Below are 27,627 nucleotides of genomic sequence, written 5' to 3'. Positions count from 1 at the left end.
GTTCCTCCACTGCTCCAGCAGAGTGAATAAATAGATCTTGGTAAACAGATCATCCGTTAGACACCTCAAGCAAAACAGTGCGGTGACTTCCATTGATGGTGTAAATAAGTTTGATTCACGGCCCACAACTGCATTCGGTTCACAACTTCTCTCTCAGAAGTTTTCTCTTTGAGAAAATGTATGCAATGAGCAATAATCCCATGCGATCACAAGCTGTAATCACTGCCTAACATGTTCATTGTGTCTGCTTAACTGAGTACATACCGCACTTCTATACCTCTAGCCTATACAACTGCAATATGGACATACTTTGACACATTGATTGTAACACTGAAACATACATTTTCTGTGAAGCTGCTTTGAAACAGAAAACGCTATACAACCTTGAATCGAATTGAATACTTGAAACTCATTTTTTCTCCCCTAAGTAATATTGTGACCTGAAAAAAATTATATTTGCACAAATTATTCTGTTTTTCTGATATGGTTTCGGCAGATAAGTAACTAAACAGAAGGATGGGATGGTAAATTGATTGATTTTCATTGTATTCTGTGCTGAATTTCCACAGGACGGTACCTTTTAACTTTTTTTTTCTCCACAATAATGGTCGTATATTTTTTTCGTATACAGGAATGGTCTGTCTAAAAACTTGCCAGAACATGCTTGAGTGAATGGTTGTGTGGCCAATGATAATATTAAGAAGTCCTATATAATTGAATGTGATTTGATAAGGCTATAAATATAGGACTTAAATATAGGCCTACTATTATGTAGTATTATATATGGGTGGAGCCTTCACCGATGGTCCGGACGGACCCTTAAAGGTGCTGTCTCTTTTTTACTCTACTAAAGCATTAAACATACCATAATATGTTTGCAGATATTTAGGAAACATGCTAAGTTCACATACTCGTTTCTCTGAAAAACACTTCTACAGCCAGTTATTTTACAAGTTTCGTGTTGTCTGTCGGTTTTTGTTTTGATCTGTGTGACTCCGCCCACTGCCAGTTCACCCAATACTATTTCAACACCCCAGGATGCCAGGAAACACAGCGTATTGCATCCTTGGAAACGAGCAAACAAACTGGGTCAGAGATTGCAGATTCCACACAACCTAAAAAGCCTCGATATCCATCTATAAATCTCTATGAACGAGAGCATATTAAACCGTGGATAAATCAACTTACAGTGTGTATATCTCCTCGCCTTCCATTGCCAATTGCGTTGTGTGTCCTCCAGTGTCCTCAAACTGGAAACCCGCGTGAGCGTCGAGTCTGAGGAGGAGGGGGCGGGGGGAGCAACGATCTCTGATATTTTGAATTTGGACTGCAGTTGAGCCACCAAAGTAAGAGCCAAGGGATTGAAGAGAGCCAGCGGAGTTCGGGCCGAGAGACGACTTGATGGCTTTGGGAGAGGGAGGCTGGGAGAGAACATCTTTGACGAAGGAGACTTGGAACTAGACGAAACCATCAGCGACAAAGGAGACTTGTAGCTGGGCGGAACCAGCGGAGATGGGAGAACTTAGGGAATTATGTTTTTTTCAATCCATCAATTCATTGAATTGAGACCATGCTCCGGAACGAAAATGGCTTAGTAATTTCAGGTGAGTTTGCGATGGGCTTAGGCTCTTGGTGCATTGGCTGGGCTCTGGTTTCGGAGTGGGGCTGGTGTTGTCTTCCATGAGGCAGATGGTGAATTGCGAGTCACCAGCACTCACTCCACATATTCGGTGAAGCTCCTTTGAGGACCTTCCACGTGCAGGCATGCCATTGACTGTTGAAGAAGACGCATAACGACGAGCGGCTGAGATAGTGGTTGAGGCATGCCAGATCGAGACAATCCCTTGTGTGATCCTCGAGGGAGCGACCCCCCTGTTCAAGCAAGAGCAGGCGCACTGCAGGTATATCCATAGCTGTTTTTATAATCCTTTCTTGAGGTTCGGTGTTCTGTCAAGCGATGGTATGGCTTTCCAAAATGCACAACACAGAAGATACAAAGTAACAGTCTTTATTTAACTAGACCAGGGGTGTCCAAACTCAGTCCTGGAGGGCCACTGTCCTGCAGAGTTTAGCTCCAACCCCAATTAAACACACCTGAACCAGATAATCAAGGTCTGATTATCTGGTTCAGGTGTGTTTAATTGGGGTTGGAGCTAAACTCTGCAGGACAGTGGCCCTCCAGGACTGAGTTTGGACACCCCTGAACTAGACAAACGCTCAGGAGAACTACAAGAGAATAACACGGCTTTCCAGTTGCAAGCAAAAGATGACCCCCTACAATGAACAGAAAGAATTGAAGGCTTAAATACACAAAGGGATGATTAACATAACAAGAAACAGGTGTGTAACTCAATCAGAAACCATGCATATACAAACTAGCAACAGGAAAACAGTGAATGGGAACAATGAAAACAGAACCAAAACTAAATGAATTCTTACCATAACCCTGACATTAGTGGAGACCGAGGCTAGTTATCATTCTTTTGATTCCTTGCATCATTTTTTTTTTTTTATAGACCATTGGGTTTTCAAACTTTTTGATGCCAAGACACCTAAATATGATGTTCCCTTTGCATGGGACCCCTTTTAAACACTAATAATATACTGTAGTAATGATAATAATATAATAATGTTTAAAGACCCATATACAGTAACAAATTGTTAGAAATGTGTACAATATTATCTGGAAAATATAGTAACATCTGTATCCTTTTTTTCTACACACCAATGTAAGATGTACAAACCTGAAGAGAACCATAAATAAACTAAACAAAGTAACTGTCAATTAATCTAATTATTACAGACCAGTATTTAGAAAACAGAATAAAATGGAATTGTCAAATTCTGTAAATGTATTTTTATTAAAGGCCCCCTATTATGCTATTTTAAAGTTTCCTAATGTTGTTGTGGAGTCTTTTACAACAGGTTTACATGCATCAAAGGTAAAAAAAAAAAAAAAAACTGTTTAATTTCCTCATAATATACATTTGCACATCACCACATTTTCAATAATTCTCAAACAACTTGTCAAATGAATCAATCTCTCTAAATCCCGCCTTTCCGCGATATACTCTGCTCTGATTGGCCAGACACCTCAGTCTGTTGTGACTGGCCTACCGCGCACACGTTCAAAAAAAAAAAAAAAAAAAAAATTTTTTAGACAGTTATAAGTAATCGTGGCCCACAACTGATTAGAAGTATTTCAGTAAGACAGTGATAACGTAAGTTAGCAGGAGACCTACACAATATAAAACTCAAAACTAAGTATTTTGAACACCATCTTATAAGAGCAAGCGGTGTGCGAATCCTGCATTGAACTCCGAGATTTGAGAAGCAGTCGTCAGTAAAATAAAGGGAACACAGCAAACGTTTAGGATTATACTGCTGTGATATCGTGGTAAAGATTAACTTTAACCACTGATTCTTCACATGCTCGTTCTTATATTATAGAGCACAGCGTCTTCTCGACATGATGCTGTCCAATATCCACAGGAATCAGCTGCTGGTTTGAGGTTCAAGTTTTCCCTGGTGTCTGCGTGCGCAATAAGTGGGCGGGCAATATGCTAATGTTTCGTCTTGACGTCACAACGAAACGGCTTATGACTCGTTTGAAAAACAATTCATTTCATTGACTCAGAGTCGACTCTTACTTTTGAAAGACAATAACTTTATATACAATGCACTTTCAGATTTAAAACTTTGCAGGAGGTTTTCATTCACACTACATGAAAGGTCATTTTCAAAAATCCATAATAAGGGCCCTTTAATAATAATAATAATAATAATAATAATAATAAGGTTTTACTAACCCATTTGCATAGTTAAATGTTTAACTATTTTGCTGAACATTTTCACAGACCCCCTATAGCCCCCTTAAGTTCCCTGGACCCCAGTTGGAAAACCCATGTTATACTAATCAATAGATTTTCAGGGAAACACTAAAAAAGGGAAACACAAAACAATTACGACAGCACAAATAATCAGAACAGCAAAAGCCGCAAAAAGCAATGGTTTGGCCAGCAGAATTTGCAGTTAATTAATTATAGTATAGTATAGTATAGTATAAAATTGCAACATATAGCCTATGAATCATGTGACAACATGCCCCGACTTAACATACAAGAAAAACTATATCACATTAATACAATTTTATCTTTTTTTTTTTTTTTTTTTTTTTTTTTTTACAACTGTATATAATACAACTATAACAGCCTGTGACAACTAGCCCCGGTTTCCCCTATTCGGTGTGTATGAACTTCGAATGGACGTCTAGCCGGTGTCTGTGATTGGTCAGCACCTGCTCACCTCCTTCATCCAAACTGACATGAGTTGGAGGAAATATAGTCAGCATCCACACCCCCCCGATCCTCACTTCGCGTCGGCTCTGCTCCCTCCACCGCATGGGCTTCGTTCTCCATGGTAATGCCACAGTGATCTGAAGATATTCGCAGTTTTAGACAGCGTCCTCATCATCCTCGCGAGACATGCGTGTGCCACTGACTATAGGAGTGTTTATATTGCTTTTGGCGGTGCGGCAAACACACGCGACTGATTCCAGCAGTGCTCATGACACCTCACAAGAGAGATCAGTGAACATCCAGAAGAGAAGACTCTCTCTGCAGAACACAGGTAAGCTTTTGCGCAGTGCATGCACAGAAAAGCAACGACAGCTCATATATGCGCGTGGTTGTTTGAACTCTTGGTCTTAAAGCCCTATCAAACTTTTATGTTGTATCAAACAACTTATCTCCAGAGATTATGTCATACCACAACTGGATTAAAAATGCATTTAATTTTTTTTTTTTTTTTCTAATACGTTTTTATCCTATGTAGCCTTCTTAATATGACAGATGGCATAAGGGTTTTTCAATGTAATAAATATGCAATTTAACACCGTTGCGGAAACGTTGCTATGACGTTATTAGCACGTCACCTCGAGTGGCGCCGCTATATCTTTAGGAATATAGAACAAATATGACACTTTAGTGTTGTCTTCTTATATTTCTGACTGGTTATATGTTATCTGAATAACCGGCATACCATAGTTCTACTTCTGTTTTTTTCTTATATAATAGGCCTATACTTGACACAGGTTTTCCACTGATGTGGTCTACTAAAAAGTAGATAACATTCAAAATGTTTTAATGCGGCATGGTTGTATTTTCTGATACAATGTAATAAAACGACCCTGAAACGTTTGATCTGGCTTTTTGTTGTGGTGGTAAAAACAGGTAGGTATAGTAACTTTAAAATATATATATATAAATATTGGGTAGGCTACATCATTATTATTTAATTGCAATTGTGGCATAGTTTCTAGAATATTTTTTCATTTTTAGTAATTTTTTTCAATTGTTATAAAACATATTTACTGCCATAAAGCTTCAATGACAATTTACACATGGTGAACATAAATTTAGAACACTGCATTTCGAACCTTACCAAAGTCCACACAGGGACAAGTGTCACAAACAAAGACATATGCGGCAAACATAACAGACATGGAACAGTATGATTATTTAATTTATTTTGAATGTTCTCAATCGCAATCTCTCAGAAAATGTCCTCGTCACCCGTTGTGGCGTAGTTGTTGAATTTTTTTAAACATATTTTTTAAAACAATATAGCCTATATAAAAATTTAAACATCATTTACACTCAAAATAAATTACAGAAAAATTCTGTAAAAATGCTACAGTAAAAACCTTATATATACAGTGAAAAAAACTAAATGGTTTAACATCGCATTATATGCACTTTTACTGTTACATACTGTCAAATTATTATTATTATTTTTATTTTATTTGCAAGTAAAAACTATGAATTACCTTATAATTTATGGTAAAAAAAACCCAGCAACAAGTCTCTCGGGTTGGGTCAGAGGTCACCCTTTTGTCGGAACTCAGTTATCTCATGAACGATACGGCTGTTGCCGGAAGCCAGTGATTATAGTTTATAAAGTTTGAAATAAGGTTATTTTTTATACAAAAACCCATCGCTTCGCTTCAGAAGGCCTTTATTAACCCACTGGATTGGTTTAATGATGGATGGACGTGCTTTTTGAAGCTTCAAAAACTCAGGCACTATTCAATACCATTACAAAGCTGGGAAGAGCCAGGATTTAATATAACTTAACTTCGATTGTGGGCGTCATATACACCTAGGATGGCTTGAGGCTGAGTAAATTATGGGATCATTTGGAATTCAGGAATTGGGCAATGATAATATGAAGGAATTTTCTGTATTGATTTTTCACAGGCGTTTTTTTCACGTGTATTTTTAAAAACGTGTATTTTTTTGTGCTCTTGTATGGTTACAGGAAATGCGCGTAAACTTAACGGATAATGCCTTTTCAGTTTTTCTGTGGATATTTTTTCCTACCGTGCAGGTCGCACTCAAACGCCATTCCACGTATGGTCTAAAACGTAATTGCCACAAAACAGCAATTGCAAGTAAATTTTTTGTCATACTTGCAGGAATGTAATATAAAATAACAGCTTTATCAACATTATTTAAGTGAATAGCAGGTACAACAACAACCATAGATATCTATACGTACAATATGCGTCATAGTTTTGAACACCTCCGCTTTCAAAGTATACACAACAACACGAAGTGAAATTATTAAATGTAATTTCGTGAAGAGTACGCCCATCTAATCTTCTAATTAATACCAAGGTATAAAAATGTTCCTCTTACCACTTCCCGTTGTTAGTTCTTTCAGCATTTGGCACACCCAAACCCGCATTAATTACTGACTTCCAGGAAATCACGATCCATACTGTTCGCCTCCAACCTGCCTCAGTTTCAACCTTCAGCCGCTGCCACCGCATCCTCGTCTGCCGCTCATTCCAGCCGGAGTCTATCGCGGCCGCTCGCAATAGTTCCGTGGCCACTCCGATAGTGACTCTCACCTTTCCCCCACCTACAAGTAAGACACTTATTGCTTCCTCTGTCCACAATTCTAATATTTCTCTCCCTCCTGACTTCCAGTCTCACTCAAATCCATCCAGCTGTGAAATAAACCAAAACGTGTGGCTGCCTTTGCAAATGGGCAAGTGTTACGACCCGTGAGGTCTGTGTGCTGTGCTTGTGGTGTTGTGGGTATTTTCTCTCTCTTTCTTGCAGGTGTGTACTCGTGTTATGAGTTTGACGCAATGTGAATAGGATAAGGATTTGAGCGTAAGGGTTTGAGCGAGTTTGACAAGGGCCAAATTGTGATGGCTAGACGACTAGTTCAGAGCATCTCCAAAACTGCAGCTCTTGTGGGGTGCTCCTGGTCTGCAGTGGTCAGTATCAAAAGTAGTCCAAGGAAGGAACAGTGGTGAACCGGCTACAGGGTTTGGGAACCATGGCTCATTGATGCACGTGGGGAGTGAAGGCTGGCCCGTGTGGTCCGATTGACTGTAGCTCAAATTTCTCAAGAAGTTAATGCTGGTTCTAATAGAAAAGTGTCAGAATACACAGTGCATTGCAGTTTGTTGCGTATGGGGCTGCATAGCCGTAGACCAGTCAGGGTGCCCATGCTGACCCCTATCCACCGCCAGAAGCGCAACAGTGGGCATGTGAGCATCAGAGCTGGACCACAGAGCAATGGAAGAAGGTGGCCTGGTCTGATGAAGCATGTTTTCTTTTACATCACGTGGATGGCCGGGTCCGTGTGCATCCCTTACCTGGGGAACACATGGCACCAGGATGCACTATGGGAAGAAGGCAAGCCGGAGGAGGCAGTGTGATGCTTTGGGCAATGTTCTGCTGGGATACCTTGGGTCCTGCCATCCATGTGGGTGTTACTTTGACACATACCACCTACCTAAGCATTGTTACAGACCATGTACACCCTTTCATGGGAACGGTATTCCCTGGTGGCTGTGGCCTCTTTCAGCAGGATAATGCGCCCTGCCACAAAGCAAAAATGGTTCAGGAATGGTTTGAGGAGCACAACAAGTTTGACGTGTTGACTTGGCCTCCAAATTCGCCAGATCTCAATCCAATCGAGCATCTGTGGGATGTGCTGAACAAACAGGTCGATCCATGAAGGCCCCACCTCGCAACTTACAGGACTTAAAGGATTTGCTGCTAACATCTTGGTGCCAGATACCACAGCACACCTTCAGGGGTCTAGTGGAGTCCATGCCTCGTCAGGTCAGGGCTGTTTTAGCAGCCAAAGAGGGACCAACACAATATTAGGAAGGTGGTCATAATGTTATGCCTGATCGGTGTGTACACTCTTAATCGCATCTGCTCTTCCAATTTCTTCTAATGCAATGGGTCCACCACCCATCTCTACTCATCTACACTCACAGATTCTAGCAGGTGCAGACATTGATCTCTCTTTTCGTTTCCCCTCTGTTTCAATTAGTGAACCCCACTTACCCTTGACTGTGGTCCCATAATTATCAACCCTAAACATTTAAATCCCAAATCCAATCGAATACTCACTATGACTGAATTTTGGAAGATACACATAAATAATGTTATGTCTTCCCTTCAAGACGCAAAGAACTGAATGACTTTATATCTATCATAGCTGATCTGTCTCACTCTTATGGCGGTACTCATTTTTTCACCTATTACAGGCTATTTTCAGCCAAAATGCATGGCCTGAGTCACCCAGTGGAATCAATGTCCTTACTGGGGAGCTCTTGACCTGGAGCTTTATCATAAGGTTTTCCTGCGCTGCCGAACCATGTCTTGCGTTTTGTGTAATTCCGCCACACATGAGCCATCCTCGTGCCCCCTTTTCAATCCCGCCCCTCCAAGCAATCCGGGCACTAATCCAATTACTTCTCAATTCATCAGTTCTACATCTTATGTACCACAGTCTAAAGGCGATTCCAAAAGCCGCAATTTCAGGTTCATTTCAGGCAGACAAGGGTGTAATAACTTCAATCAATTTGGCTGCACTAGACAATGCTGCAAATATCTACATGTATGTAATTTCTGTGGTGGAGCTCATGCTTGCTTTGTATGCCCTGTCTTATTGCTCTTTAGCAACTCCAATAAAACAATTGAGAAAGTATCTGTCTTCTCCTATCATTGTCTTGTCCTCTTTAGCGCACAAATTAGCAAATCAAACCATTTCACCACAGGTCTCAAGGAAGGTATTAATCCAGGTCTGGAAAGCTTACCTACTACTAGCCTTATTTGCAAAAATATACAGTCTGCAATAGCCAAACCCAAAGCAGTCGACACCTTGATATCTAGTCCGGATTCATTCCGTATAAGCCCCATCGGTGTAGCTACAAGAACATTTTCTGGGAAAAAACAATTGATCATAGATCTCTCTGCTCCCCACAACAGCACTCATCCAAGCATAAATAGCCTCATCCCGCTAGATGAATTCTCTTTGTGCTACCTTAACATAGACCAAGCCATCCATCTAATTAAAAATGCCGGTTTCGGAGCCTGGTTAGCAAAAGTAGACATTACTTCAGCATTCAAAGTCATGCACATACATACAGATTTTTGGCACCTTTTTGGCATTTGCTGGAAGGGGAAATGCTACTTTGTAGTATGCCTAACTTTTGGCTACAATATCAGAAGTGTCAGAAGTGCTCTGCTGGATCTTGCAAACCAACTACGCTGTCCCTTACTTGGTTCATCCTCTGGAAGACTGTCTCACCATTACCCCAAGTCATTATCCTCCAGCCATTCCTCTTTCTACCATTCAGGAAGTTTTTCTGAATTAGGAGTTCCACTGTCCCTAGAGAAAACATCAGGCCCTACCACATCCCTAGAGTTCCTTGGAATTAACCGTTAAATTCCAAGCTTCCCTTCCCAAAGACAAAATAGATAGGATAATCTCCTTCAATCTGCTCGAAGCACCTCAGTGCAGCAAACGTTATTTGCTATCCCAGCTAGGCCATTTAAACTATGCCATGCGTAAAGTACCCCAATGGCGTCCTTTCATCTCCCACTTGATGTCTCTTGCATCTTCCGTTCTGGCACCAGACAATATCATATCTCTAAAACCCTTCTTGCCTCGCGGATCTGAATCTATCGATCATGTTTCTAAATCAGTGAAATAGCCTGACCTTCTTTTACGATGACATCCAATCTCATCCTAGTGATCTCCCTCTGTTTAAGTCAAGTCAAGTCAAGTATATTTGTATAGCGCTTTTCACAATACAGATTGTATCAAAGCAGCTTCACAGTATTAAATTAAAATAATACAACAAGGTTTGTTTCTAGTGGAATTTATTGATAAAATCAAATTAGATATCCCCAGAATATCCCCAACTGAGCAAGCCAAAGGCAACAGTGGCAAGTTTACAGACAATGCTTCCTCCGTAGGCTTCGGAAGTTATTACAAGAGTCATTGGTTCGCTTCAACATGGTCTCCTTAGCTCTCTATGTCAATTCAGTGTACCGCATCCTCAGCTCTTTTTAAGTTATATCCGATCGTAATAGCTGCCTTTTTGCAGGGTCACGAATGGTCTTTTAAAAACAGAATCCCACTGTGATAATCTGGCGACTGTTCACTGTATAAACAAAGGCTGTTCAAATTCCCCTGAAATCATGCCCCTCTTAAGACGCCTCACCTGGTTATTCACATGTAAACAGTTCATCTTCAAAGTCGTTCATATTCCAGGCCACCAAAACCAAACTGCTGACAATTCTAAACAATTCCATTCCTCCTACAACCAGGCTTTTCCCAACTTTTCCCTCCTTTCAGTTTCTTCATTTGTCACAAATCTCAACCAAGTTAAGTCCATCCAATCCAGTTCCATCAAAGTCTTTAGCGGCATTAAAGTTTTCTTTAAATGTATCGACGGCTATCCACGTCCCTCTATAACAAACCCCCAGATTACACTCCTAATCAAAGGAATCCAAAAAAACAACCCCACTCTCCCTGATTCCAGGCAACCTTTAACCATTGATCTCTAAGCTAATGCTTGACTTTCCAGTCAACTCTGGATGCCATGTTAACCCTGGCTTTTTTCAGGTTCCTCAGAGCTTCTGAAATTATGACCAATTCCAAATTCAACCCACCCATCCACCTAAACTTCTCCGACCTCCAAGTACTGGATAATGACACCATCCGTTTTCTCATCAAACGTAGCAAAACTGATTAATGTTTCCATCCATATTTTCAATCTACCGACCCCCATCCAGCCATATCAATCTCTTTCCTTCATTCGTGCACACTGGAAGATTCAGATTTCCTCCCTGCTCAACTCCCTTTTCATTGACAAAAACAATCTTTCAGTCACTAGGCATTGGAGAAGCTACCACCTCAGCCCAAAAAGATCTGTCTGATGATTATCCAATTAAATAACTGGGTCGCTGGTCCTCAGATGCCTTTCATTCGTTCCAACCTCAGCCTCAAACAAAAGACCATCTAACTCTCGCTTCTTTTTAATCTGGTTACGATCTTCTCAAGATAGCTGCCTCACGAAACCCAATCCAACCAGTGCCCGCCCAATTTGATACTGCCACTGTAGTGCCCTGCTTAACTTGATACTGCCGATGCAGTGTCGTCTTCCATTTCTTCTTTCTCCAATTGTTGTGGGGTCTTCCAGACTGTTGAAATAATTATACATGCTGATTCCTTAGATAGCAATAAGCTTTTCAATCCAGTAACGCTTGCTTGCTGTCTGAATTTTACATTCATGTTTTTTGGGGAGCAATCGGAGCTTGAGTAAAATAACCTCTCTGTGTCAGGTTCTGCAAGAGTTAGAGAGAGGACCCAGGCTCAGAATGAGCAGTGATGTTTTATTGACCAGTCTGTAGACAAGGCACAACAAGGAGAGTGAGGCGTGAAACAGGTCAAACAGTAGGGCAGGGCAGACAACACAATGACAGGCAGGGAGGATGACCACTGAGACCAGTCCTGGGGTGACCACGAGCTTGAGGACTGTAGAGGAAGAGACAGCACCAGGTGGGACGATGGTGAGGAAGACCGATGTAGCACCAGTCTTGCTGCCAGGCAGAGGCTCCCAGAACCAGAGGGTTGACACTTGAGGATCAGACTGCTCCCACAGTCTAGCTGCTAGGCAGTGAGGGTCAGTGGCCAGGAAATCTCAGGATGCAGGGCAGGGAAAAACAAGACTCACAATGAACAAGGCAAGACAAGATAAACAGGCAAGGCACAAGAGAGTAATTAAATAGGAAATATAAAAATAAAGACTGAAACAGAACAATGACGTGAAGCAAAAACAAAAGAAAACTAGGAATAAAATGACAAACTTGCAATCAAAAAATAAAACAAAAGAACAAACTGACAGGGAACTAGATACTGGAGATGATCTAGAGTAGAAATAAGATCAAAAGAGAAAAAACAAAAGACTAAAACTAACTAGAACAAGACTGGATGGAAAAAAACAAAAGGATATACACTAGAGTTAGAAAGATCAATATCACGACAAGAACTAGTTTTAACCATACACACAGGAATAAACCACAAAGCACACAAAACAAACCAGCAAAGACATGAGGGAAAGAGGCACAATATAAAGGGACCAGAGCACATGAGGATCAGGTGAGCACAATTAGTGAAATGAGGACTAGACGTGGACTACGGGGAAACAAGGAGGCGGGACAAGAGGAGCACATGGCCAACACAAACAAAGACAAAGCCATGTGCTCAAGCACAAGACAAGGAAACATTAAACAGTGACAAAACAGACAAGACTGTCATGGTGGGACCCTGTTTACCACTAATGCTAAGATCATATGGGCACATAAAACTCATGAAGTGAAGTTATAAAACGTAATTTCAGGAGGAGGACGCCCATCTAATCTTCTAATTAATACCAAGGTATAAAAATCAGCCTCTTACCACTTCCATGCAGTTGTTGGTTCTTTCAGCATCTTTCCTCCAACCCTTCTCCTCTTTTTGTATGTTTTTGCCTTTGTAATTGGAGGGCAATTGGAGCTTGAGTAGAATAACCTCTCTGAGCCCCTCTATAGCAGACAGCAAGCCAAACCTGTTTACCACTTATGCTTAGATTACATGGGCTCACAAACCCGTGAAAACAGCATTTTCAAATGTATCCACTAGGGAGAGAGTCTTTAAAAAGCCCAGTTTTCGCAGGACAAAAACGTGGTTTCGATGTGAATGGAAGGCTAAAACAGAGAAAAATATATTTTTAAATTGATCTGGATTTATGTGGATATAGCCTAATAATCACATTAATAAATCAATACACCACAGGACACTACTCACTCCTTTTACAGTGACTCAGCCCTGTTACTTTTTATATGGTATAAAGGAATAGGACTGAGTTTTTCGGATAGATTAATCAAGTACATTTAATATACCCTCATGGCGTACATGTGAATAGAATAAGGACACTGAGCAAATTCCAGTGGACTACCATAAATTAGTATTTTTAAAATTAACAAACATGTAAGAAATCATTTAGGTAACAGGACAGAACTTTAAGATTGACCTTCCCAGTCGTAGTTTCAATATCATCAAATATACAGGTCTTCTGTACACTTTAGGTCTTCAAATGGCCTTCAGAAAATCCAGATGATGCAATGTCCTGTTGAAAATGTGTCTTGTGGAATTTTCCCAGTTTTTCAAAGAGGGGAATGTGTGGTAACAGGGATGAGTGAAAACCTGGAGACACAACTAAAATGTGTTATTTTATCTAAAATGTTATAGATTTCTAAAAACAAAAACAAAAAAAGGCGTTTAAAGCACAGATGGGATATGGGTACACAACAATGCAAAAGGGAAAATAAATCTGAAAGATTATATTTCATGTTAAAATGTAGTGTTAGAGAGTGAGGACAGGTAACAAATGCTATTTTTCAGTGTTTTAGTTTTTTTTTTTTTTATGTTTTAAATTATATAGTTTACATTTGCAGTTAGATTAATGTGCAGGACACTTTGCCTAATAATACAATTTATTTTAGAGTTAATTCTCATGCATATTTGTACATATGGCACCCATTGGGTGAAATGGCCCACATACATCCCTTAAAGGGATACTCCACCGTTTTTTCATATTAAACTATGTTATTCCCTTAACTAAGACGAGTTGATACATACCTCTCTCGTCTCAGTGCGTGCACTAAATCGCTCTGTCTTGCGGCGAAACTTTGTTAGCACTTAGCTTAGCCCAGTTCATTCAATATGGGCCAATCAGAGAAGCTACCAAACACCTCCACGTTTTCCCTATTTAAGTACAGTTACTCGCGTAGTGTAACTCGACCTAGGACGGTGACACAAAACAAAACGCTGCGCTTTTCTAAGCGTGTAAAATGGATAACTATATTGTATGGCGGAATGCCATAGCAAGTGCTTGGAAGCACTTCGACTTCGGCGCAGTAATATCTTCACTAGAGGGAGCGGGGGCCGGTGAGAGGATTTTTCACGAGTGAAGATATTACTGCGCCTAAGTCGAAGTGCTTCCAAGCACTTGCTATGGCATTCCGCCATACAATATAGTTATCCATTTTACACGCTTAGAAAAGCGCAACGTTTTGTTTTGTGTCACCGTCCTAGGTCAAGTTACACTACGCGAGTAACTGTATTTAAATGGGGAAAACGTGGAGGTGTTTGGTAGCTTCTCTGCTTGGCCCATATTGAATGAACTGGGCTAAGCTAAGTGCTAACAAAGTTTCGCCGCGCGCCAGGGCGATTTAGTGCACGCACTGAGACGAGAGAGGTATGTATCAACTCGTCTTATTTAAGGGAATAACATAGTTTAATATGAAAAAACGGTGGAGTATCGCTTTAAACCTGAAACATTGTCTGGCCGTTTTTTATTTACTGTAAATGTAATGAGCTACTATGGCAGGAGTAATGTGTAACTACTCTAAAAACTGTAACGTTCTCTGTCCCTCAAACGTTCTCCAGCGGAGATTCAGCAGTGTCTGGTGAACGCAGGTGATGTGGGCTGCGGGATGTTCGAGTGCTTTAACAACAACTCCTGCGAGATCCGCGGACTACATGACATCTGCATGACGTTCCTCCACAACGCAGGCAAATTTGACTCCCAGGTATGATCCGGGCTCATTCACTCAAATCCCAATATGCGGTATGTACACTGTAATGCTAAAAAAAACCTACAGCACCTCATTACTAATCATCTTGGGCAGCATTTTGCCATTAACTGCATTAACGGCTCCGGGTTGATGAAGGACTTGTGCATCACCGCAGGGAAAATCGTTCATCAAAGACGCGCTGAAGTGTATGGCCCACGGACTGCGCCACAGGTTCAGCTGCGTCAGCCGCAAGTGTCTGGCCGTGAAAGAGATGGTGTTCCAGCTGCAGCGCGAGTGTTACGTCAAACACAACCTCTGCTCGGCCGTGACGGAGAACGTCAACGTCATGGTGGAGATGATCCATTTCAAGGACCTGTTTCCTAAAGGGTGAGTTCTTCAATACAGGGTTGTGCAATATTAGCCGCGTTTCCACCGAAATTACCCGGGACCATTTGTCCCAGGAACTTCTTTTTTTCTCCCAGAGACCTGTTGCTGTCTGCATTTCCACCACAGTCTGAAGTACCGTGAAGATTCGGCAAATAGTCCGGTGACGTAGGAGTGCTCGCTACTTTTCAGTTCCTGCTGGGTTTCATCCTCTGAATTTAAGCTTAATAAAGCCTGAACCTCGTCATCGGTCATATTTTTTGTCATATACACCCCTGAAAGACTTTCTGAGGGGGAAATATTTACCCAGAACTTAATTTAGAGCCTGGTTCCTGCAGTGGAAACACACCGAGTACCACTGCAGTCCCTAGTTCCTGGGGAACGTTCCTGCGGTGGAAACACACCGAGTACCACTGCAGTCCCTAGTTCCTGGGGAACGTTCCTGCGGTGGAAACGCGGCTGTTGACATAAAAAGATACGATTTTTTGCCGATAACAATAAATATTTTGCTGAGTATGTTTTTGTGCTGGCGTCTTTACTGGTTTAGGTCTTTCATATTCTTCATATTCTATGTGGTGGTTAGTTCACAGCATATTTGGCACCTTAAATTGATTTCCTGGGGCATTTTTGCCTCCTTAAAAATAAAGGTTATTTATTGGCATCGATGGTTCCAGGAAGAACCTTTAACACCCATGGAACTTTTCCATTCCACAAAGGGTTCTTTAAAGTGGAAAAAGGTTCTTTAAAATGTTCTTCACACTAAGAAAAAAAAGTTATTTTAAGAACTAGTCACTGAAACATAAGGACATTGTTTTCTAACTTTATTAGAGGTATGCATCATCTTTGTCAAATTCTTACATTTAATCAATACATTCAATTAGATTGAGACACTATAGGCTGTTGCCAATCAAATGAAATCAGTAGCAAGTAAATCCATTTTGCAATGCAGAAGTAGAACAGAAGCTGCATTTAAAGTAGCATTTATATGTATTTACATTGAAATTACAATTGTATAAATGAGATAATATTATATATATTTTTTTAATATTAAAAATGAAATTATATTTTTAAGTCACCATGAAATCACAACTCGTATTGCAGTGTTTACTATAAATGATTTATCAAAATAACTTCCCTTCCCTCTTGCAGCGACATCTCTTCTCTTCTCTGATGACGAGGGCGGGGCAACCTGTCACTCACATGTGATCAACCAATAGCAAACCACAGCCATCCAATCTATTCCCTTTCCTACATTTCTTATTGTTCTAGTAGCCGCTCAGATGTATGTCTCAATAAGAAAAAATCACAACTTCCGTTTCATGCCGACTTAATTCATTCATTCAACCAATTCATTCAAATGGCTGATTCATTCAGGTATGAAGCAAGTGAACCATTTATTCGTTCAAAAACGCTGATTCATGGAAACGAAACTCCGCTATGAGTTGCTCAGAGACACAATAGTTCTGCTGTGGCTTTGGTTGCATCTATTCTCGTTGGCGATATAGAGCAAGAACAGACAATCTTGTGTCTAAAATGTAACTCACAATATTACCTTAAAAGTCTGTAATGTAATGTGTGTCACATTTACAGTTGTGCTGAAATTCGGAAAAAAACAGCACGCTTGCACACTTTTGCAGACTGAGTGACATACTTGATAATGACAGCTAATTGTTTAAAGTTCCCCTGTAGTTAATAATTGTATCTCTTAAAACTCATCTTTGATCACCAAAATGACCTTTTTTCCTTGAAAAAAATTCTTCATGCCTTAAAATAGCTTGAATGTAACTCGACACCCTTGCCTCATTTATATGCGGTTCTTTGAATATATGCAAATGAGCCCCGCCCCCACTTTACGATCACATGTTGATCTGATTGGTTACAAGGTAGTGTGTGACGTCAGAAACGCCAGCGATTTCAAAGCGTGTTTTTAAGTCTGTCTTTGGTTCACTGCAGTTTCAAGGAGAAAACACTCAGCAATGCTGTCGACTTCATTGAATTCACACATGGTTTGTCTTAAAGCATAATAAAATCACCACATAGACACATATAAACAACATTAAACTCTGATTTTCACCACAGCGGGACTTTTTTACGACAATTTTCAAACATGATCATAGTCACTACATTTCGCACACCCCTACTTCAACATCAGACGTGGGTAACAGTGTTTTGTCTGTCTTCTCTCCTCCACCGAAAGGCCCCACGTGGAGTTGGTGAACGTCCTGCTGGGATGCGGCGAGGAGGTGCGCGTCGCCATCGGCCGGCGAATACGAACTCAGTGCGAGCAGAACTGGGGAGCTCTGTGCGGGAGTCTGAGTCTCTGTGCCCTCGGGAAGGTGGAGAACCAGGCCAGTCCCACGCTCGCCCCCGTCCCAGACATCACCACCCCACCGGGAGCCAACAGCAACTCCCTCCCTCCTGCCAGCCTGCTCCTCCCCGAGCCTGACGGGGAACCGGCCTGGACGCTCACAGGAGGAGATGAAGACGAACGCCAGTCCTCAGGTCCTCAAGACAACGCCTCTGAGGTGGACACAGAGCTGAAGAGGGCTCTGAACGCCACCAAGAGGAGGTGAAGGGAACACCTCGTGCCTTTAGCCCACACTACAGGTCAAACGTTTGGAAGAATTCAGTTCATGTGTTTGAAAGAAGAGTCTCGTATGCGCACAAAAATACAGTAAAAACAGTAATATTGTGAAAGAACTGTTTTCCATTTGAATATATTTTAAAATATTTTCAGCATCGTTACTCCAGTCTTCAACGTCACGTGATCATTCTAATATGAGGATTTGGTTTTGAAACTATACTACTTTTTTTTTTTCAGGATTTTTCGATGAATAGCAAGTTCAAAAGAGCATCATTTATTTAAAATAGTAAAATTATAAATTTCTCTACTGTCACTTATGATCAATTTAATGTGTCTTTTCTGAATTAAAGTGTTTATTTAAAAAAAAGGTAGGCGTACCAGGGTTTCTTCAAAAATGTCAGGCAACAAAAACATTGATAATAATAATAAATGTTTCTTGAGCATCAAATCATCATATCAGAATGCTTTCGGAAGGATCATGTGACACTGAAGACTGGAGTAATGATGATGAAAATTCAGCTTTGATCACAGGAATGAACTACATTTGTATAATTATTAAAATAGAAAACGATTATTTTAAATTGTAATAATTGGGTAAATAATATTTCATAATATGACTGTTTTTTCTGTATTTTTACTCGAATGCATGCAGCGTTGGTGAGGGACTTTAAAGAGAAACGATGAAGAAATGATTGCCCTGTAGTGCAGAGAAAGGCTTGCTCACTGCCTCACTCAAGGACAGATCCGCTGCAGTCTCCAGTGATTCAGCGATGACAGGGTATTTCAATGAGAACATGGACCGGTACAGTATTTGATAAGAGTCTCAAATATTTCAGAGGCGTTTCACCCTTTGTAGATTGTGGACTAAGTGCATTCCTCAGACGGCAGACTCTCCAGAATGCTTAGCCTGCAGTCCTGAAGAGCATTATTGCAGAAACCGGGCCTTGTGTTTCTGTGATGACGTCATTCCATAAGCTCAGTGTGTGTCTGTTTTGAAGCCTGGCCGTTTGGGTGAAGCTCACAGAAACATGTCTGGGTCACATGTCACCCCAAAATTAAAAATAAAAAGGAATAATATATATATATATATATATATATATATATATATATATATATATATATATATATATATATATATATATATATATATATATATTTTGGAGCCCCGCACATATTGTAGCCACGAATTAAGAATCCGTTCTCTTGATCTGGTAAATCGTGGCCACGTTGTACTAATTTGTTTTAATTTATCTAAAACAAGTGACTAAATTATCACAACGTGGCCACGATTTAGTAAAACGATGGAACAAATTATTATACGCATGATTAACTTAAAACAAGGGAATGAATTAGTAAACGTAAATGTATTAGTAAGTCTTGGTAACTAAATGTTAATTTGTGGCCACGACATACACACGTCACGTATATTCATTTAAAAACATACCATTTAAAATAATGAAAAATTCTTTATTACATTACTGTTCAAAAAGTTTTTTTTTTTTTAAACACTTTTATTCAGAAAGGGCACGTTTACAGTAGCTGTCAAAAGTTTGGACTTTTTTTTTTTTTTTTTATGTTTTAAAAAACTCTGCATTTATTTAATCAAAAAAAATTTAAAACAAAAACAATTTTCAGCATCATTACTCCAGTCTTCAGTGTCACATGATCCTTCAGAAATCACTCTAATATGATGATTTGCTGCTCAAGAAATATTTATTAATATTATCAATGTTGAAAAAAAACGTATATCTCTGGAACACTAGGTGGCGCTGTGTTCAGACTTATCAGGTACCTTCAGGACATGCTGTCCATTAACTCTACCAAATTTGATGTCAATATGTCAAATTGTTTGAAAGATATTGCAATTTATAAAAACATTCTAAATGGCGGACCCGATGGTTCATCCGATCCTGGCAAAATAGGTATCCACGGATTCGACATGATACAAGGAGTCCACAGACAGACATCAAGCTCACAATTAGGGCTGCACAATATATCGAAATTATCGAAATATCGCAAATATATATATCGTGATATGCATATCGCAACGGCTTGCAATAATTAGGGTCATGATCAAAAGACAGAGAAAATCACTCACTGCTCTTGTCTGATTGACTTTTGTAGCTTTAATAAGAATCAGTGTATATATATATTTAATTCATACAGTGAAAACAAAGCAGTGTTTTATTTTTACATTTGATTATTCAGTTTCTGTTGTTAAATAAACCTAATGTAGGAAAACCTGAACCCCTGATCCCGTGATGTTAAAATAACACTTCTTGCTACTGTAAAACACTGCAGCAAAAAGAATGTGAAACACGTATGTAGGTTATATAATTTTAAATATATTTTAAAGATAATTTAAGTTTATTTTACACACTTAAAGCATTATTGTATCGCATATCGCATTATGAGTTATCGCATATCGCACTTTTCTTCACTCACAATAATGACAAACTGTTGAAAAGTCATGTGCAAAAATGCCCATTTTCCAGATCTCATGACCTGCAGGTGTCAGTGTGCCCAAATTTGGCACTGACCCTCAGATCATGGTTCCGATGAACCCTATAACATTTCCTTTTGATAGATCAAAGTTTGGCTGAGATACAGCCTCTGAGCCAATTTCGTTAAGTTCACAACATCGTAACTTTTGAACAAAGATGAATAACAAATCTGTTCAGTCATTTCTGTGCGGCTCAGTCTAAAGATCGTCTGAGACAATTTTTGTGAGAATTGGACAAGATTTTGGAGGAGTAGCGAAAAAACTGAATACTGTACTTTTCAAAATGGCCACTACTGTAATGGACAATGTCTTAAAGGGTTAGTTCACCCAAAAATGAAAATTCTGTCAGTAATTACTCACCCTCATGTTGTTCCAACCCCGTAAGACTTCGTTCATCTTCGGAACACAAATTAAGATATTTTTGATGAAATCTGAGTGCTGGATCACTCCTCCATAGGCTTCTAAGACACTATAACTTGCTGGCCCAGAAAATGTATTAAAGACATCGTTAATATAGTCCAAGTGACTCCAGTGGCTCAATCTTAGGTTTATAAATACGAAGGTCTTACGGGGTTGGAACAACATGAGGGTGAGTAATTACTGACAGAATTTTCATTTTTGGGTGAACTATCCCTTTAATGTCTGATGTTGAATGTGATCAGCATGATGAGAGGAATCAGGTGAACCAAGTTTCATTTTTCTAGATCGAAGCGTTCAACCGTTTCAAATGTGATTATTTTAACTGATGGTGGCGCTATAGAGTTGGTCCTAGATACTTCAAATTTGGTCAGATTACTATTCATTACCATCACTACAAGTGTGCCAATTTTCATGATTTTCCTACTTACGGTTCATAGGGCTGCCATAGACTCCCATTGGGGAGGAATAATAAGAAATCTAACAATTACAGTAATGTTTCTTGAGCATCAAATCAGATTGATTTCTGAAGGATCATGTGACACTGAAGACTGGAGTAATGATGCTGCAAATACAGCTTTGATCACCGGAGATAACATTTTTAAATGTACTAAAAGAGAAAACAGTTATTTTAAATTGTAATAATATTTCACAATATTTTTCATCAAATAAATCCAGCCTCCTTTCATAAACATTAAAATAAAATCACCGACCCCAAATTTTTGATCAGTAGTGTATTTGGAATTAAATTTAAGCTGTTTAGGACCATTAAAATGTGGATCTTCAACATTCAAATTAGCATTAATGCAGTTTATCAAATATCTTTTAATACAGTCTTTTCCACGTCATCTTTTTATTTCTTCGTTTTATTTTGGGGTGACACGGATCTGCGTTTGAGCACAGACACACAGATATAAGCTCTTATACACACACACACACACGTGTCCACTGCAGTCTTGCTGTTGTCAAGGCAATGTGACACATCTAATACGCAAGATCAGATGTCATATTTTTCTTGCTCGGGATTCAGAATGGACATTTTTCATACGTGATAAAGACCTATGCCTTCTCGGATAGATTGGTCACATTCGCAAACATTTTGAAATGTGATATAATATGCAGAACATGTATTTTGGACCTACCTCATCTCTGTAACACGCACCTGTACTGATAAACTGTTTAATGTATTGCATAAAACTTGTTCGAATGTATCCCCATGTTTTCACAAGGCAACTTGGTCAACGCAAACTCACTCCCCTCTGTTTCAATGTGTATCTTGTAGATATTTCATTTTTTTAATTTAAATTAATTTCCCCAAAGTTATGCATGAAGTGAATCTTGTGGATTGTTATTTTGAGGTCTGTTTTACTGCAGCCACTATAGAGTGCTGCTAAGTCATTTTATACACATGCTTGAGCTATTTATTTTTATTTTACTGTTATGTTGTTTAGCAAATATAAAAAAAAGAATTATAATTTGGGATCTGTATCAAAGTAATCAAATGTATTCATAGAAAAAAAAATGTTTTTCCCACAATAAATGAACCTCATAATCACTTTTTGGCCTTCAAAACATCTCTGCCACTGACAGAATGAGTTATGAAGATAAAGCAATAAAACAGCATGACCATATGGCACTTGGGTAACTTTTCACCATCAGAAACCTAGAGCAGAGAGACATTTGTTTTGTTCAACACACACACACACACACACACACACACACACACACACACACACACACACACACACACACACACACACACACACACACACACACACACACACACACACACACACACACACACACACACACTTGAATATACTGCAGCATCACAGCAAAGCTTCACATAAGAGCTACAGGCTCTACTGTAATTCTATAAAACTGTAGATTTCTTCAGATTTATTAAACTATGCACACGCCAGAACCTGCACAAAATTCGCTTTATAAAACCCGGTCTGCGCCTATTTTTTTTTATAAATCCCGATATGTATGTGCACACATCAGCGTTTATACATCAGGCCTCTGGTGTCTTTAATGTAACACAATCAGAGCCTAAAGGGATGAAAGCAAAGCATTTTTGCAAATCTCATTTTAATAAATGACCATGAAATGGATGGAGCCTTTTTCCCGAGACGAGTAAATATACTGCCAGTCAAATGTTTGGATTAAAGGGTTAGTTCACCCAAAAATGAAAATTCTGTCAGTAATTACTCACCCTCATGTTGTTCCAACCCCGTAAGACCTTCGTTCATCTTCGGAACACAAATTAAGATATTTTTGATGAAATCTGAGTGCTGGCTCACTCCTCCATAGGCTTCTAAGACACTATAACTTGCTGGCCCAGAAAATGTATTAAAGACATCGTTAATATAGTCCAAGTGACTCCAGTGGCTCAATCTTAAGTTTATAAAGCGACGAGAATACTTTTTGTGCGCAAAAACAAACAAAAATAACGACTTTATTCCACTATTCATTTCCTTCTCTCTGGGCCTCAAGTTAGTTCACGTAGTGTAATAGCGCAGTGCGTCTGTGTTGCACGTCACCACGTAGGCTCACTATTGGCCGACGCTGGTCATGTGTGTGATGCGTGTGACGTACAACACAGACGCGCTGCGCAAAAACACTACGTGAACTAACTTGAGGCCCAGAGAGAAGGAAATGAATAGTGGAATAAAGTCGTTATTTTTGTTGTTTTTGCGCACAAAAAGTATTCTCGTCGCTTTATAAATTTAAGATTGAGCCACTGGAGTCACTTGGACTATATTAACGATGTCTTTAATACATTTTCTGGGCCAGCAAGTTATAGTGTCTTAGAAGCCTATGGAGGAGTGAGCCAGCTCTCAGATTTAATCAAAAATATCTTAATTTGTGTTCCGAAGATGAACGAAGGTCTTACGGGGTTGGAACAACATGAGGGTGAGTAATTACTGACAGAATTTTCATTTTTGGGTGAACTAACCCTTTAAAAAGGATTTTTAATGCTTTTGAAGAAGTATCTTATGTGCACCAAGGCTGCATTTGGTCACCTTGGAATTATAAGGTTCTATCTGCGTTCTGAGCAGTTTTGAGATATTGAGCTTTAAAGTTTTTGCATTCCATTCGACTGTGTAGAAAGAACCTTTTTATTTTCTAAATAAAATTTCCAAAATGTACACAACTTAAAAAACAACATCACATAATGTAAAGAAGTGGTCACAGAATAAGAATATGTGAATAACTAAATTTTGACAAAAATGTCAGATAGAACCTTATAATTCCAAGGGGACGATTTATTTGATCAGAAATAAAGTAAAAACAGCTGTGATATATTATTTAATCACAATTTAAAATACATTTTCTATTTTAATATATTGTAAAACGTAATTTATTCCTGTGATCAAAGTCACATGACCCTTCAGAAATCATTCTGATATGCTAACGTGGTAACACAAGTTACGTAATGCATTACATCAAAATATTGGAGTTACTTTTTCCCATTCATTGCCTGACATCTCTCCTGTCCTCATGTTGAGACAAATCAGAAGTAAAGGTGCAGAGGCGTCGTGTGTGTGTGTGTGTGTGCTGTGTGAACATGATGCTTATTGTAGTTCTAGACTAAATGTGTGCATTTACTCATCTCACTCGCACAAACTTGACACTGACGTAGTTTAAGATGTATCAGTGCTTTCAGTTAAGACAGCTCAAACATCCAGTTTAGTCTGGGACTAGCCTTAAGCCTGGTCTGTGAAACCAGGGGTTCAAGTATTTAATCTCACTTTATTAACCAATGTCTTTGCTGCTGACCTTTGATCACACTCAACCATATTTAGCCATACTAATAAGCAAAAATTACTTTAGCAATAAAAAACAAAAATGTGATGTTTATCTGAAGTGTTGAACTGTCCTCTTCTGCGATCCAGAATGGCAGCACAGCTGAAGGTTTGTTTGAGCGGCGCCCTCTACTGTACAGCCGTGAATTGAGGTTTAAAGTCCCCGTCGTCAATCATTTTATTCCTTAAAACTCATATTTGATCACCAAAACTACATATTTAAGCATTTTTTCCTTAAATTTTGTATCTTGAATGTAACTCGACACCCTCGCCTCATTTAGTATACGCGGCTCTATGAATATGCAAATGAGCCCCGCCTCCACTCACTCACTCAGCTCAGAGATCCACTGGTTGACGATCACACGTTGATCTGATTGGTTACAAGGTCGTTTGTGACGTCAGAAACACCAGCGATTTCAAAGTGTGTTTTTGAGACTGTCTTTGGTTCACTGCAGTTTTAAGCAGAAAATACTCATGGTTTACACATGGTTTGTCTTAAAGCACATTAAAAACACCACATAGACACACAAACAACATTAAAAACTTGATTTTCACCACAGGGGGACTTTAAACAATTCACTTAAGGTGTGAAAGAGCCTTTACATTTGCCTAAAACAGAACTTTTGGTTGTTTGTTTTTTTGTTATTAAAAATCAAACAAACAGGTGAAAAAAACAACAACACAAAAGTAACGTAAAATTACTGTCCATAAAAAGTAACGTAATTAGTGACTTTTTTAGGGAGTATCGCATTATTGTAATGCATTACTTTTAAAAGGTAACTTTCCTAAATCAAAGTATTATGTATTTTTGATCACATGTACCAATAAGTTGGAGAGACTAATCCTAATTATTTCAAACTTTTGATCTGAATAAGGGACTAAACGAATCAGTTTCTAAATAAAGTAAATCTACTTGGTAAGTCAAATCCAGACACACATTACAGTAAAAAAGGGACACGACGCCCTCTAGTGGTTCATTCCACTGAGACTCTCACACCCCTAAACACGTGGGATGACTGAAACCATGAGATCCTTCATGGAGAATCAAGCACCTAAATCAGGTGTTTTCCACACAGTCACACTCATTTAGCAAGTCATTGCTGATGCTGTAAACAATATGAAAGACGTCAGATACTATTATGTACATTTTCATTATATTAATATTCATTATATACGGCATGAACATCTAAGGTTGTTCTGGACTTCATCCACATTGTGTGTCAGGGTTATGAACTAGTTCCAGAACTAACCTGAACTCAAAACGTTTCATTACTGTACAAACAAATGCAATGATTACTAAATATGCTACTGAATAATATGATGATGTAATCAGTAATGTACTAATGTAGCAAAAAGCATAAGATAGCGCATTCATTTGCTCCTGAAAACCTTGTAATTGTGTCCCTAGAAGCTTCTGTCATCATTTACTCACACTTAAGTGTATTGGTTGAAGAACTGTTGGGCCAGTTCGGTTAGTAATGGTTTCTGCAACACAGTTCACGCGTCCACTAAATGAAGGGGAAGAGTCTCTTCTTCAGGATGTAGAGCACCGTGGCCAGAAACAGAGCGAGAGCGAGAAAGATCAGCAGTTTGTCGGTCAGTTCACGACGATTATATTTCAGGATAAGCTTTCGGCCCGAATGAATGGTTCCCGTCATGGCCTTAAACTCTTCATTCGTCTCTAGTACAGTCCTCGATGATGTCGCTGGAAAGAGAGCAAATTGAATAAATAAATAAAACTTACATTTAATGATGGTGGAAAAGTAATTTCCCTCCATAAGGTTAAAAGGACATGTTCGGAAATGTTACTTTTTCCGCTCATACTCGTTCAGTTTGGACTGGTGGGTCACGTGACACCATCAATCATCAGCTTTTCTGGGTCATTTGGAGACTTTACAGAATAGCAGATGTAGACAGAAGGCTGTTGAGAAGCAATGTCTTCCATGTTTTTAACGTTTTTATAATCAAATGAAACGATTTACATTTAACTTGAGTAAAATTAATACTTCATTACACCAATATATCAGGCAAGATTCACATCTCAAATCTCAAAAAGATCATGTATCACAGATTATTTTACTCAATTATCAAAATTTAATCTGCAAGTTTAAAATAGATATTTAAAAAAAAAAAAATATTACAACTTATTTCACTAATTATTGGAAAAGTATGGTGTGTATATATATATATATATCCATTATAAAATATTATATATATGCAACACTTTTGTTTTTGCCCCCATTTTTCATGAGCTGAACTCAAATATCTAAGACTTTTTCTATGTACACAAAAGGCCTATTTCTCTTAAATATTGTTCACAAATCTGTCTAAATCTGTGTTAGTGAGCACTTCTTTGTCGAGATGATCCATCCACCTCACAGGTGTGGCGTATCAAGATGCTGATTAGACAGCATGATTATTGCACAGGTGTGCCTTAGGCTGGCCACAATAAAAGACCACTCTAAAATGTGCAGTTTTACTGTATTGGGAGGGGGGGGGGTCCGAAAACCAGTCAGTATCTCACTGTTGCGCTCATAATTTTGTTCAGTGTAATTTCATCTTCACAAAGCCAGAAACATTCACTGTAATCCCAATTGTAGAACGTCCTCCTCTGATGTAAAGTCCCGTTTTACTTCCTTTAAGAAAATGTCAAAACCTTTGAACACAAAAGCTTCAAAAACACGCATCATCCTCGAGTCTGTTGTAGCGAACCGTTCATTTTTCATGATGACAAAATGTTATATTGTGATTTGTGTAATTCTCATAACCGCTTGTGATGATGATGTCCGTGCACCACCTTATTTCTTACTGCTAATATCTGTATCCTTTCGTTTGCAAAAAAAAAAGAAAAAGAAAAAGGAAATGCTTATAGACTAAACACATAATACGCATCTGCATGATGTCACAGTTTTCACAAATTCGTGTTTTTGATAAGGGTGTCGTTTTCAAAAGCTTGTGTTTTTAGGCCCCCAAAACAGCATTGTTGTG

General features: G+C 39.1%; 2 protein-coding genes across 4 annotated transcripts in view; one reads left to right on the top strand and one right to left on the bottom strand.

The window, feature by feature from the left end:
- The first annotated feature begins 3,936 nt into the window (after positions 1-3,936).
- On the top strand, positions 3,937-18,254 carry stc2b (stanniocalcin 2b). Its single transcript, XM_084386900.1, has 4 exons — positions 3,937-4,629; positions 14,815-14,957; positions 15,118-15,329; positions 17,524-18,254. The coding sequence occupies exons 1-4, from the start codon at positions 4,485-4,487 to the stop codon at positions 17,897-17,899; spliced, it is 876 nt and encodes a 291-aa protein (XP_084243026.1). The 5' UTR covers positions 3,937-4,484; the 3' UTR covers positions 17,900-18,254.
- A 6,546-nt stretch (positions 18,255-24,800) lies between these two features.
- The window catches only part of crebrf (creb3 regulatory factor), a 41,549-nt gene continuing 38,722 nt past the window's right edge, over positions 24,801-27,627 (bottom strand). For all 3 annotated transcript variants that reach the window (XR_014625138.1, XM_084386897.1, XM_084386898.1), the window contains one exon: positions 24,801-26,344. Coding sequence is in view for 2 of the 3 variants with exons in the window: in XM_084386897.1 (XP_084243023.1) it covers positions 26,148-26,344 (197 nt within the window). In the remaining variant the exon portion in view is untranslated. The remainder of the gene's footprint in view (positions 26,345-27,627) is intronic.

Source organism: Rutilus rutilus (genome assembly GCF_951802725.1).
Source record: "Rutilus rutilus genome assembly, chromosome: 18".
Lineage (NCBI taxonomy): Eukaryota > Metazoa > Chordata > Actinopteri > Cypriniformes > Leuciscidae > Rutilus > Rutilus rutilus.
Note: the sequence above shows the minus strand (reverse complement) of the source record. Positions and strands in the feature narration are given on the sequence as shown.

Bases quoted from the DNA above. Each gene is read 5' to 3' on its own strand.
- stc2b (XM_084386900.1), top strand. From the start codon at position 4,485: ATGCGTGTGCCACTGACTATAGGAGTGTTTATATTGCTTTTGGCGGTG. The intron at 14,958-15,117 runs GTATGATCCGGG...GCATCACCGCAG, and splicing joins CAGGCAAATTTGACTCCCAG to GGAAAATCGTTCATCAAAGA. The intron at 15,330-17,523 runs GTGAGTTCTTCA...CTCCACCGAAAG, and splicing joins AAGGACCTGTTTCCTAAAGG to GCCCCACGTGGAGTTGGTGA.